Source organism: Helianthus annuus, chromosome 17 (assembly GCF_002127325.2).
Source record: "Helianthus annuus cultivar XRQ/B chromosome 17, HanXRQr2.0-SUNRISE, whole genome shotgun sequence".
Classification (NCBI taxonomy): domain Eukaryota; kingdom Viridiplantae; phylum Streptophyta; class Magnoliopsida; order Asterales; family Asteraceae; genus Helianthus; species Helianthus annuus.
Genome location: NC_035449.2, coordinates 45,385,678 through 45,400,224, shown reverse-complemented (window position 1 = coordinate 45,400,224; position 14,547 = coordinate 45,385,678). Strand labels below are relative to the sequence as shown.

General features: G+C 37.2%; 2 protein-coding genes across 2 annotated transcripts in view; one reads left to right on the top strand and one right to left on the bottom strand.

The window, feature by feature from the left end:
• Positions 1-2,233: 2,233 nt before the first annotated feature.
• Positions 2,234-3,348, top strand: LOC110926164 (WAT1-related protein At3g28050). Its single transcript, XM_022169919.2, has 3 exons — positions 2,234-2,709; positions 2,802-2,953; positions 3,028-3,348. Exons 1-3 carry the CDS (start codon positions 2,560-2,562, stop codon positions 3,182-3,184), a joined length of 459 nt encoding a protein of 152 aa, XP_022025611.1. The 5' UTR covers positions 2,234-2,559; the 3' UTR covers positions 3,185-3,348.
• A 2,927-nt stretch (positions 3,349-6,275) lies between these two features.
• The window catches only part of LOC110926467, a 44,425-nt gene continuing 36,153 nt past the window's right edge, over positions 6,276-14,547 (bottom strand). Inside the window, exons 2-4 of the mRNA XM_022170229.2 lie at positions 10,592-10,653; positions 7,088-10,499; positions 6,276-6,566 (exon numbers count right to left, since the gene is read on the bottom strand). Coding sequence (XP_022025921.2) covers positions 7,110-10,499; positions 10,592-10,653 — 3,452 coding nt within the window. The 3' untranslated portion in view covers positions 6,276-6,566; positions 7,088-7,109. The remainder of the gene's footprint in view (positions 6,567-7,087; positions 10,500-10,591; positions 10,654-14,547) is intronic.

Genomic DNA, 14,547 nt, shown 5'->3' with positions numbered 1-14,547 from the left:
GATTATTTAATAGTTCTTAAGCATCCCTTTATATTTATAACATTACATTTTATAGGGCTAGAAGGGCTATAGATTTATATAAACTTGGTCTTGATGTCTTGATTTGTAACAACTTTTTGTTTTATTTTGTTTTATTTTTCTTCCTAGATGTAGGTGATAGGTAATTTCTTGGGGTTTATAACCCATTGTTATCTTCTTTCTTCTTTTTTTCTCCCTCTTAGGTCGAGTGTAGTGGGGCACTATGTGAGGGTTTTTTTGGGCTATAGCGCCCCATAGCGCCCGCCACACCACGACAGGCGGCGCTATGGGACCAAATCTTGGATGCAGCGCTATGTCCATAACGGCGTGAAGGATTTGCAAATTTTTACCCCCACTCACACACATATATATATACATATGTATGTATAATTGAAGGGATTATTAATTAATTGAGTAATGATGAGGTATGGGCTTTAGGAATACGGGCTCTAGTGATATAACGCCCCGTAAAGCTCATGTGTAACTTGGCACGACACGTGTCGTATAACGCCCACAAAGGAGCTTTATGACTACACATGGCCTTAGTAGTATTATTATATGCATTATGTTTGAGTTGAGGTCTCATTTGAGATTAGGCTCTTTAATTTACATCATGAGATATAGTTAAGATCCGCCCTCATCTCACTCTCCACCAACTCTACTTTTCTTGGTGGAAGAATTCTATTAGATACGTTTGTTTGATTATTTAAGATCAGTTTAGTTTTTTTTAACTACACTTAAAGGGTTAAAATTAATTACGTCATGTTATATTAAATTTGTTAAATTATGAATTATGTAATAATTGAATTTAATAACTATATTTATATATAGCATATTAGAAAGTTCTATTTTATTAAAATACTAATTAAATATTAAAATACACACATGTTTCAATAGATAAACTGAAAAGAGTTTTGTTTGTACAAACTACAACATACAATAGAATCCCATTTATAGCAAAACTATTTGTAGGGTCTAGGGAGAGTGGATATAGGCAAACATTTATCTCTATTTCAAGGAGAAGAGACATTGTTTCCAATGAGACCCCAGCTCCAAAGTCATAACTAGACGTAGGAAGCTAAAAACTTTGTACATATCATATAGAAACACAACGAGCGATTACAAAGTGTGTACGCTAGTAAGACATTTCAGAAAACGTATAATATGGGCAAATACTACATCATATTGACACAACAAGCGATAACATGCAAGGACCCAAAAAAAACACTGAGAACTAAGTGCATAAGCAAGGGAGCAGAACAAACTCATACACTCCACCTAAAAGTCTTTAACCTTAAATCTACGACTTCATGATCTCTTATCCCAGAACATGTATAACAATTTTAGTAGTTATTGTGTCACAAGTAGTGTTATGGATAAATCAAGTTTTGTTTGTAGCATTTTACATGTATAAATCTAACTAACACTTCAAGTTTGCACATCATTCTCAATTACTATATCATTATCTTTGTCCTTATTTGCAATGGGTCGGAGTTTTTCAAATTTGTTTGAACAAATCATATCATCTTTTGATTAAATCTAACCATGGAAAGAGCAATTAGTTTAAGTATTTGAATAAATTAGACCATCGATTTAACAAATATGACCAAAGCGTAAATCCTATATGTTAATTTTTAAAAGTTAACAATCAAAAATATAATCAATAAATTAATATTTAGCAATAACCAGACAAAAGACTGACCAGGTGTCTGGTTGACAGGACCAAAACACGGCCAAAGCTCGGCGTTTTGGTCCGGTCAACAGACCCGTCAGTCTTTGTCTAGTTGACCGGATCAAAACGCCGCCCTTTGGCCACAGCTCGACACTGCAGGGTGTGCATATAGGACAAAAAAACTCTTTTTAAGCTGATTATCTACACACCAACCAAGTATGCAAATAGTCTCCCCCTATTAAAAATCAACACACTTACCCATGGCATTATAGCCTAGTGGTATCTTGGGGGTGGGATAAGACTTATGACCATTAGGTCATGAGTTCGATTCCCACAAAGAAGGTTTTCCCAGATTTATTGGGTTTCCTCCTGAATTTGTATATAGGCAATATTGCCTTGTGGAGATAGATATGATCGGGTGATTCTGCTGGTGGCACGATGATATTCCAGTAGTCCGTCAGTGGTCCAAATTTGCCGTTCAAAAAGAAAATCAACACACTTCTAACAACTTTGTACTTTTAAAGTTTTATGTTTCTGACAAATTCAAAGTACCATTGGACTTGTGATTTATTGTTTAACATAATATTTAATATGTTTTCTTTCGACACGGGTAAACGGGTATGGGACCGGATAACGGTAATTGACGTGTATTATTTAATACCATATCAGTCAAAAACTCGTGAACACTTTTATAACTAATCTCATGCCGGGCCATATACATGTCTCGTTATCTGTCATGAATTTTTTGGTTCGGGTTTCTCTGTCATCTCTAAATAGGAATATACAGAAATCTCGGGTCTTTGGCCCGTTTTTGCAACTCGTTGTAAGTAAGTCTATTAAAGTTTTAATATAACGTGCAGACGCAAATCATGAAGGAGTATCCAGCAGAATTGACAGTGGTGTTCTTTTACAACTTAATAATTAGCCTTTTGGCTGCAATTGTTGGGGCTTTTACTGAACCAGATTCAAGTACTTGGCGGATCAAGCCCGATATAGCCTTAGCCTCGATTTTGTGTTCGGTGAGTACCCAAATGAAGTCGATTTTCACAGTTTTGTAATCGGTTTAGTTGTGTCTAAACATGGTTTATTTTGGGTTTTTTGAGTAATGCAGGGTGTGCTTGGTTCATGCTTGAACATCAGTGTCCACACATGGGCATTGCGCGTAAAGGGGCCATTATTTGTGGCAATGTTTAAACCGTTATCGATTGCTATAGCAGTTGCCATGGGTGTTATGTTCCTAGGGGATGACCTTTATCTTGGAAGGTATTATCATCAACATTTGGTTAATTAAACTTAATGTGGATTAACTAACTTGTATATTTTTATATATAAATTAGTGTGATTGGAGCAACCATAATATCGATTGGGTTCTACACGGTGATGTGGGGCAAAGCACAAGACGATGAAGTTATGAACTTGGATTCGTCTTCAATGCCAAAATCGCCGTTGTTGCAGTACAAGGATGCGGATGATGTGGACGTCGAGAGAAGTTAAAGTAAAACCGTGTTACTTATATAAGCTATGTAATATAATGTTTAGGTTGAATGGTACCATTGTAAATGATTTAGAAGCTACATGTTGCATATCTTTTTCCTTCTGTTGAAAAACAATTGAAGTGTAAAAATTTTGATGGAAAAAAAATCTTCAACCTTTTTTTTGTAAATGTACTGTTTTTTTTTTCAAAACATACGTTTTATTTATTTTTTAATTCTGTGGCTGGAGCCCATTGGGTAAGGTTGGTCACTACAATGGGCCGGTCCGAGTTTTATGACTTTCTATGGCCTACCTTATGTTTTCATCTAGTTTACTTTAGCTTATATTTTTTATAACAAAACTATTTCTATCAAATTTACTACTATTTACATATAAAATATTTACAAATACTTAAAAACTCTTAAAATTTGAAACGAGAATCATGAAACTATATATAAGAGAGAGAAAGAGAGCATTCAAACGAGAATTGTAAAATAGATATGAACTAAAATAATCACTCACTTTATAATATTTGATCATGGAATGGAAGAAAATGAAAGTCACGGTTCATAAAGAGTTATAATAGACAGAGATGTCTCACTCAACTGTGGTCTGTGACCCAAGGGTTAAAAAATAAGTAATCTAATTCTTGATTATTTAATAGTTCTTAAGCATCCCTTTATATTTATAACATTACATTTTATAGGGCTAGAAGGGCTATAGATTTATATAAACTTGGTCTTGATGTCTTGATTTGTAACAACTTTTTGTTTTATTTTGTTTTGTTTTTCTTCCTAGATGTAGGTGATAGGAAATTTCTTGGGGTTTATAACACATTGTTGTCTTCTTTCTTCTTTTTTTCTCCCTCTTAGGTCGAGTGTAGTGGGGCACTATGTGAGGGTTTTTTTGGGCTATAGCGCCCCATAGCGCCCGCCACACCACGACAGGCGGCGCTATGGGACCAAATCTTGGATGCAGCGCTATGTCCATAACGGCGTGAAGGATTTGCAATTTTTTACCCCCACTCACACACACACATATATATACATATGTATGTATAATTGAAGGGATTATTAATTAATTGAGTAATGATGAGGTAGGGGCTTTAGGAATACGGGCTCTAGTGATATAACGCCCCGTAAAGCTCATGTGTAACTTGGCACGACACGTGTCGTATAACGCCCACAAAGGAGCTTTATGACTACACATGGCCTTAGTAGTATTATTATATGCATTATGTTTGAGTTGAGGTCTCATTTGAGATTAGGCTCTTTAATTTACATCATGAGATATAGTTAAGATCCGCCCTCATCTCACTCTCCACCAACTCTACTTTTCTTGGTGGAAGAATTCTATTAGATACGTTTGTTTGATTATTTAAGATCAGTTTAGTTTTTTTTAACTACACTTAAAGGGTTAAAATTAATTACGTCATGTTATATTAAATTTGTTAAATTATGAATTATGTAATAATTGAATTTAATAACTATATTTATATATAGCATATTAGAAAGTTCTATTTTATTAAAATACTAATTAAATATTAAAATACACACATGTTTCAATAGATAAACTGAAAAGAGTTTTGTTTATACAAACTACAACATACAATAGAATCCCATTTATAGCAAAACTATTTGTAGGGTCTAGGGAGGGTGGATATAGGCAAACATTTATCTCTATTTCAAGGAGAAGAGACATTGTTTCCAATGAGACCCCAGCTCCAAAGTCATAACTAGACGTAGGAAGCTAAAAACTTTGTACATATCATATAGAAACACAACGAGCGATTACAAAGTGTGTACGCTAGTAAGACATTTCAGAAAACGTATAATATGGGCAAATACTACATCATATTGACACAACAAGCGATAACATGCAAGGACCCAAAAAAAACACTGAGAACTAAGTGCATAAGCAAGGGAACAGAACAAACTCATACACTCCACCTAAAAGTCTTTAACCTTAAATCTACGACTTCATAATCTCTTATCCCAGAACATGTGTAACAATTTTAGTAGTTATTGTGTCACAAGTAGTGTTATGGATAAATCAAGTTTTGTTTGTAGCATTTTACATGTATAAATCTAACTAACACTTCAAGTTTGCACATCATTCTCAATTACTATATCATTATCTTTGTCCTTATTTGCAATGGGTCGGAGTTTTCCAAATTTGTTTGAACAAATCATATCATCTTTTGATTAAATCTAACCATGGAAAAAGCAATTAGTTTAAGTATTTGAATAAATTAGACCATCGATTTAACAAATATGACCAAAGCGTAAATCCTATATGTTAATTTTTAAAAGTTAACAATCAAAAATATAATCAATAAATTAATATTTAGCAATAACGAACGTCTAGCATAAATGATGTGCGGGCATTGCACATCACATTGGATATTGGGATCAAAACGCATTGTGTGCATGCACTATTTAAGACTAAGGAACAATTAAATCGTTCAAATTGAAGCAAGTCAGCAAGTTTTGAGTTTTATGCAGTTTGATTTATGATTCTATTTTGACGATTTATCAGTCCGGCAAACAATTTGACACTTAATTCCTTTTTGTTTATTTATTTTAGCATTTTCAATAAACAATTAGGTATGTGCATTATATTCAAACCAAACTTTTCACTAGAATTTTTTTATATAAATTAATTGATAAAAAAAATAATATTAATAATAGCAAATTCCAGTTCAAACTACTAAAACCAGATAACCCAACCAAGCCATTTAAGCTAGCCGGTTTGGTTTGTCGATTTCCAAAACCCTGAGTTACTGCTTTGGCATAAATCATGGTATGAGTGATGTGCTGTGCTATCACTGTGGTGCCACCGGTGGTGAAGCAGTAGCGACGACGACTGTGATGGCGGTTATGATGCTAAGTTAGCCTCGTCTATAAATTTCATCAACCTTACTTTTTTAAGTTCTTTTAAGTTAATTATGACGTTATCAAGTTTCTAACAACGATTAAATTACTGAAACTTTGAAATCGGTCTAGCCATTAGAACAAAGCGGGCCTTTGTGCCTTACCTGAACAAAGAAAGCGAGCCATAGTTACAATCCGACGGGGCCAGTGGTTTAGACAGAATGAATGTTACTCGACAAGAAGTGAATAATAATAATAAAAATTAATAAACTAAACCCAGAAGTGGAACTCTACATACATGGGTTGAAACCAATTCCCAGGTTTTGTTTTGTTTTGTTTCAGGTGGGCAAATGCTTTTCCACCAAGTTAAAACACCAACACAGACCAACCACACTCTGTTAAAAACACAACTCCACCCTATGCATTCATTACAACCATCAACGTTCGTCATTAACAACACTGGTTGCAGGAAACCCACACTTTGCTCGGTCACACCTCTGAGGGGGAGTAGTTCCAGACAGATCGATTTCCTGCAAAAACAATATCAGATACATGAAAAAAAAAACACCAAAACAATCGACCAAACAAAAAAAACGTAAAATGTCATTTTCGTCCCTGAGGTTTGGCAAATTTGGCGACTTTCGTCCAAAGGTTTGTTATTCCGCATATGGATTTAAAAGGTTTGAAATCTTGCCATTTTCATTCAGCTTCTTAACTCCATCCAATTTTCTTCGTTAATTCAGGGGTATTTTCGTCTTTCATGTCAACTTAAAGGGCAATTCAGTCTTTTTCACTTAATGTACAAGCATTTGGCATAATGTACAAGTATTCAAAAGATCGAATTGCCCTTCAAGTTAACAAAAGAGACGAAAATACCCCTGACTTAACGGAGAAAAATAGATAGAGTTGATGAACCGGGTGAAAATGGCAAGATTTCAAACCTTTTGGATCCAGATGCGAAAAAACGAACCTTTGGACGAAAGTCGCAAAACTGGCGAAGCCTCGGGGACTAAAATGGCATATTGCTCAAAAAAAAGGAAAAAAGACTCACCTGGCATTGCAAGAACGCCTTACTACTGCCGATGTGGATGTTTGTAGCTAATCCTATTATCACCGTCCCAACTGCCATCCGGCTCTTTCCTCTTTGACGCACTGCCGCCACCGGCTGCCATCTGATGAAACATCCTCAACTGCTCATCACCACCACCACCACCAAGAGGTAACTGCCGCAAAGTGGTCGCCAGCTTATCGTCACCAGGACCCGCATTCAGATCTAATCCTTGACCTCCCCACTTTCTACCATCAGGACCAACATTACCTGAACCACCGCCAGGTAGACCCATATAGTAAGGCCTGTACGGCATCGACACCACACCGTTGGGTCCCACCGAGGGAATCGCCGGGAAACAAAGCTGCCCACCACCAGATGATGTAGAATCAACATACGCATTTGAAACCGAAGAAAATGTGTTCGAAATCGAAGGTAACGAGAAATTGGTCTCGAACGGGAAAGCTGAATATTGATATGGCACGGTATTAGAAAAAGCAACTGCGGGAGATGATGATAAAAAGGGGCCCCGGAACATTTCGGGATTAAGCGATGTGCTGGAAGTCACAGGTGTCAGCATTCTTTGAGACGGGATTGTAATAGCTGGGTACGAATTGTTTGGCGGAAACCAAGTTGAAAAGTTCCCCATATCCATATTATTCATTCTGACATTAGGCACACCGGATATAAACTGCATACCGTTTTTAGAAAACGCAACCGATTCGCCCCCGGTTTCTTCCATACCCGGCCCGTTCAGGTCAAAGCCCCTTGACGAATTTAGCCCGCCAGGTAGGTCTGACCTAGAAGGTCTACTGCTTGTACCGACAGACAAATGGGCAACCTCGGGACTCTCGTCACATGCATTCAAATCGAGATCCAGTCCCGATGAAGCATTGGGTTGACTGGCATCTTCGACTCCGACATTTAAGTCAAAGTCAAAGAGAGCGCGGGCCGGTTTATTGGTACGACCATCTGGAACTGAAACTGAAGTGTCTACCTTACGTGGTTCTGCTGGACGGAATGCACTGGTGGCAGCAGACCCTTTCCAGCCAAGCTCGGGCTTACCTCTTGAGAGGCTCTCAGAAGGGTAAAACGGTCCTTTTGCTGCAGCAGTTACAGTAATCAAACCAGACCAACTTTTATTATTAGAAGGTAACGGGTTGGGTGCATGAATAGCAGCCTTTTCAACATCATATTGTATCCCGTCATCACTAGGAAGAACTTCATTCAGATCAAAGTCCAACTTTACTGTACGATCTTCAGCACAGTTGGCCTCTGCTTTACACATTTTTACTTCTTGCATTGCAGCCACAGAGGCTTTATTGTCTGTTTCCTTATTTTCAACGGCCTTCTTGTCATCAGTCTCTTCAGACTTCGGTGTTAGATCAATATCACCACAAGAAGTGGTGGTCATGGGTTGATCGGTTAACCGTTTGTGTATCAATTTTTTATCATCCTCGTGCATATCTGAAGATGACAAAGAAGCCGCGGTCGCCACCGTTTCTTCTTTGACCTGTGAAGTCTCGGGTTTTACAGTTGTAGCAGCTGCATCTAGCGGGCCCACAGTGTTTCTAATTGGTTTATCGTCGGGACACTTGTCTTCTTCTAATGGACTTCGGCTGTTAGGTTTCGTATTTGTAGCTTCTTCCATCATACTCACCGACCCTGTATTATTATTTTCCCCATTAGCCACATTGATATTATTACCTTCACTATGACCACGATCTTGGGGTACCGGTGAGCTACAATCCGCGGAACACGCGGGTGACGCATCAGATCTCGACATTTCACCAGCCGCCACGCTGGCAAGAAGATTTATTCCGCCAACATCACCGATCGACGGAGCCGCGCTAGCTTCTGATATTTTCGCACAGCTCTCCACCAACGCATTAATAGAACTATATGAAGGCTCGTATAGCTTACCTGACGAACCGGACGCATCTTTTTTACCATGTTCTTCATCAGGTACAGCCGACCCCTCTTTCGCGCGAGACAAATCATTACCGACATTTGGGTTTGAATTCGGTACATTTACTTTTTGCTCTTGTTTCTTGGAAGGTACTGGAAGAGAGCCCTTACCTGTTGAGGAATCTTCAGGTGTTTCCAAACCGGCGGTTTGTGTGGGACTTCGACTCGTGTTTGGTAACCGCACAATCAGACTCGAGCTGTTTCCGTTATCTACAACCGACGCATCAGGTACTCTTTCTGTTGAATGTCTAGTTGGCGATCCCTTTTCAGACGCAAAACTCCTACTCAAATAGGCAGTTTTTCCAGCTTCCTTTTGCAACCCCGGGATTGACGATCCATGAAAACCGTTTCCGGAGTTTTTAGTTGCACTTGAAGCTCCAGTCTTCCCATGATCACTAGAACAAGATTGACTATTGTTTGGAGATTGACTTGAGCTACAACTTCTTCCTTCTTTAGCTGATGACGGAGACAGTTTTATGGACCCCGGAGACGTTGGTGATTTGGTGATAGCTTGATTAGCCTCGCCTGAACTTTGTTTTGGTTGTGGGGCTTTTGACGGAGGTTGTGAAGCAGAACTTTTGGGACCCACGTCAGAAGAACTGCCAGCTATACGTCTTGCGCCACCGATATGCGGAACTTCTGAAATCATTTGCTTGTTTGGCAAAGAGCCACCTCGAATTGTATTAGACATTGTATTAGACTTTGTTTCGATAATATTCATTTCAGCTTCTACACGCCTCTTCCATGTGCTGACTAGACTCATGGCTTTCTTCTGAATTTCAGAATTTTTATGGCTACGTAAATGATTCACCGACTTCCCAACATTACACGTCTGTAAAGCATGAAGATTCACGGGCAACTTATCAAGTGCACAAAGTAAAGAAAAAAGAAATTCCTCAACGGACTTATCGTTCTCTTTCGGACTCCCATCACCAATCTTTCCCTTGTGGATTTCTTGAAGCCACTCGTCTAAAACTACCAAGCCTTTTAAAAGAACGAATCGACTTAAACAATCAAATCTGTCAGTAGCCGATATTACATCAACAAGCATTGTTCTGCAAGTCAAGTCTAGTTTCTTCTCGGTATTCTCGGGTCGCATGAGCTGTATTAGTTTTTCAACTCCACCAAGATCTACCATTCCTCCTTTATCAGTGATTTTGGCGATTTCGGTTTTTAATATATGTTCTGGTCTAGCTTGACCAGAATCCGCATCATCAACTTTAGATGAACGGTCACGTTTCGCAGATTCTGAATTGTGAGCACCATGCTCTCTCTTCTTACTCTTTGCATGTGATGAAACGTTTTGTACATTATCTGAACTACCTTTTAGTTGAGCTGACACGTTTGGACCATTCAAGGGTTTTGGAGATCGGCCTCCAGTCTGCACAGCTCCATGCATTTCTATCAACGTCTTATCTAATGACTGGCCTACTTCTTCTTGTAGTTCCTGTGTCGATTAAAAACTACATATCCAATCAAAATATATTTTAACAGATAAGGTAATATAAAGCTAGACAAAAATTGAACATTTATACTTACTTTAGTATATCTCTTGTCAGTTAACCACCATAAACACTCACTCTCACAATCATACACTAAAACTGCACACAAATAAAAAATTTATGAAAAGATGTGACTTTACAAGCATAGAGTAATGATGCAACATGTATATCATCCTTGTGGAAAGAGTAAAAACCTCGGTTATTTCCGCTTTCAGTAAAGCGCCTTCTTTAAACTTTATTTCTGCAGGTCAGTAAAGCCAAGCCACACAGACTTAAATATTCTCCTTTCCTTTGATTAATTTACAAATTCTTCCAACAAACGGAAGAGAATCGAAGGGTGGCTTATACAAAGCCCAGTCACCAACACTAATTATTCAATCAACCTGCAAAAAATAAACCATAGTAAACCAGTGGAGGAGGTCATGTACTCATGTTAACTAACCTAGATGAAGAATAAAAAAACTGAGATAACTAGATTATCAGTCGACAATATTAACAACAATACAGGCAATATATATAGTTGACGAGGCTAAACTTAGGTGCTGAAACATAAACCAATAAAAAAATAACTCAACACATACATAGAAAAAACATAAATTCATAAAGCATGTAAGCATCTACACAATAACAATATATTGCTTTTAACTAGATTCTGAGATTCAACTGTGCCACCAGAAAAAGAAGTTTACTTTAGATTCACACACGCGCACACAATCACACATATTATGCAAGATGTGAAAAACAATTCACCAAGAAAGCATAACCTGACTATCAACGGTTCCACCTAACTTCGCGAAATCAATAGTCAAATAAAGCCACCACTGAAAACAAACAGCAAAGTTACCAAAAACTATCTCTAACTAAATCAGTGGATGATCCAAAGAGCTAATACAGTTCAAACACAACCACAAAACTATAACAAAATCTCATGTTATGCATTAACCTAGCTATCCAGTAAACTCAAATCAAGAAAAAAACATATTAATTAACATAGCATATAAAAAACTAATGCATATAAACCAAACTGTAACAACAAATTCCCATATAAACCAAATCAAAGCAATAATAGCATTCAAACATCCTTCTAATTTACAATAACAATCAAATAGGTACACCAAACATGATAACTTAGAAACATACATACAGTGAAACAAGGCCACACGTGCCACAGCTCATCTTCCAACCGCCAATACATAACAGCTGTCTTCCATGATGACAATCAAAACCTAGGTGCAACTTGAACAATCAATTAAAGTATCCAATTTTCCGATCCCCTTTCCTAAATTCTAAACCCTAGGTGGATGAAATGATCGATCATGAAGACAGTACGCACCTGAAGGCCTCCAGATCGGCTATCGAAGAACAAAAACGTCAGTAGAGATTAGGTTAAATGAGCAGATGGATATGTGGGGAGGGGGGTGAATTGGAATTAGGGCTTTTAGTGAGAGGAATTGGGGAAGAAGAATTGGATAAGAGGATAGAGATATAGATCTGTGTGTGTGAGGGGAGAGTGAATCGAAGGGAGGATAAGTGAGATTTGTTGGAGGATTTGGGGGAGATTGAAGAAGAGCGAGAGAGACGGAATGAAGGAAGGGGAAAGATGAAAGTCGAAAGAGAGAGAGATGGGTTTGTGTTTTGCTAGCTTCAACGGCGAAGCCCCTCGTCACGAGCTCTAAACTATGTTTTTTATTTATTTTTAATTTTAATAAAAGGGTAATAAATTTAGGTATTCAATAATAATAATTATTATATTATAATAATAATATTAAATTAAATTAAACTTTAAACTAAAATGTAATGTAATGTAATATAATAAAACTCTAAATAAAACCTACAAATTTCGTAACAAAATAGAAAGTTCACACTTTTTATATAGTTGAGTTTTAATTTTGTTAGTTACTGAGTAGGTGGTAAAGCTGACCAAACGATATAGATGAAGGTAATGGTTATTTATGAGTCTATACTATTGAAAGAGAGTTTAACGGAAAACAGTTGTTTCTAGAGTCAACTCTTGAGTTATGGGAAAGGGGATGGTGACGTTTGAGCATAGTGAGACAATCGCTTAAAGTCAAAACAGTGCATTTTGGTCGTACTAGTAGTTAGGAAATCACTTGTATAAAAGAGAGTGGTTTCGCATGCTCGAGGCAATAAGGTGGGAAAGCATACTAACAGTCGTGCCAATGTGGTGCTTAGAGATCCTCCGGGATCCGGACATAGCAACAAGAGGTGTTGTAAATAGAGGATTCAAGCATTTGAAGTATCTATCTCATACACGTTTGTCTGACTTTTATAACTTTATTATTAGTTATATTTTCACTTTTAAATGCGTACTTATTCACACACACGTAAAGACTATACTTAGTTAATTTGATCTGATTTATTCTAACTCAGTTTCGTTGTAGTATCAAACATTAACCATTAAAGTCGTGAATATAAGTTATTAACCATTAAAGTCGTGAATTTGTCTACCTTTTGTAATGAAATATGCCTTCAAAATTCTTATCAAGCTAATTATTGATATATAATTAGAAAACTGTCAAATCGAAATAAACAAAAATAAAGTTAATTAATATATTTGATTCATTATAGTAAGTTGGTTTCTTTAAAAGTACACATTATCATTTATCAATACCACACATATTGACTACATAAAGAGCACCAATTACCATCTCAAAAACATGTTTAGTTATCTTATCTTATCTTAACGTCATTCTTTTTCAAAAATACAAATAAAAAATCTTCATGAGAAAGATTTTATGTTGAGTAAACTGCAATTTTACCCTTTGGAGATATAGTTCATTGGCATCCTTACCCCCTACTACGAAATTTTTGTTGTCTAACCCCCCAACAAATACGAAACGCTGCAATATTGGACCCTCTTAACGGTCAACAGTTGCTTGACTGTTATAGGTAAAGGTGTTTTTGTAATCTCCCATATTTATTATTATTATTATTATTATTATTATTATTATTATTATTATTATTATTATTATTATTATTATTATTATTATTAATTAACCATCTAGAATCATCTTTAATCTTCTTATTCAAACAATAACATCTTCAATCTTCTTCTTCTTCTATTTCTAGCTCACAGATTCAAGAAATCTGTAAATCCGCAATCCCCCCTGTCAACAAACAACAGCTCCATTATTCAAATAATAACATCTCCAATCTTCTTCTTCTTCTTCTTCTAGCTCATAGATTCAAGAAATCTGGATAAAAACCCTCCATTTCACAAATTCCCATTATTTCTATAATCAAACAAAACCTTGTGACATGCAGAGAAGCACAGATTGTTCAAGTGATGTTGATGATTCTCCAGCAAATACCCAATATGAGGGTGAGGAAAAACCATCAATTATGACTTCAAATTTCTTCATGGATCAAGTTGGGGAGATTGTTCTTACCCTTAAATCAGATATGTTTCTCTCTATAAAAACCCCATCATTTGCTCTCTCTACAAACTACGACCACGTAGGGTTTGGAACAGGAACAGGTACACATTCGCCATCGTAGGCGGCTAGGGTTAGGGTTTGAAATATGAAGGAGGTTGATGTGAGTAAAATGCAACATATAAATTACATCAAATGAGGCATAAAACTAACCCTTTTTAAGTACCAATGTTGGAAAAAGTGTGCTTTTGTCTTCCTTTTGTATTTTCAGGGTTAAAAGAGCTTAAATGAACAAAAGAAGCAAAAATGCAGCTAAATCCAACATAAATACAAAGAAAAGGAAGAAACGTGGCATGCCCCACTCCTCGACAGCATCTCCCAAAGCAAAAACAAGAAGAAAGCTGAGCATGGGGCTGTGCCCAGCTGAACACGGGGCTGTGTCCAGCGGACACGGGGCGTGTCCAGCTCAACACGGGGCAGTGCTCAGCGAGCACGGGGCAGTGTCCAGGATGGTCAGCCCTGGCACAAAAGACAAAGTGGTAGAAGCTTCTATTGCCCACCACCGGGTCGTGCCCAGCGGACACGGGGGCGTGGTCAG

Coding starts and splice junctions, on each gene's coding strand:
- LOC110926164 (XM_022169919.2), top strand. CDS start 2,560: ATGAAGGAGTATCCAGCAGAATTGACAGTGGTGTTCTTTTACAACTTA. Junction 2,710..2,801: donor TAGCCTCGATTTTGTGTTCG/GTGAGTACCCAA, acceptor TGAGTAATGCAG/GGTGTGCTTGGTTCATGCTT. Junction 2,954..3,027: donor GATGACCTTTATCTTGGAAG/GTATTATCATCA, acceptor TATATAAATTAG/TGTGATTGGAGCAACCATAA.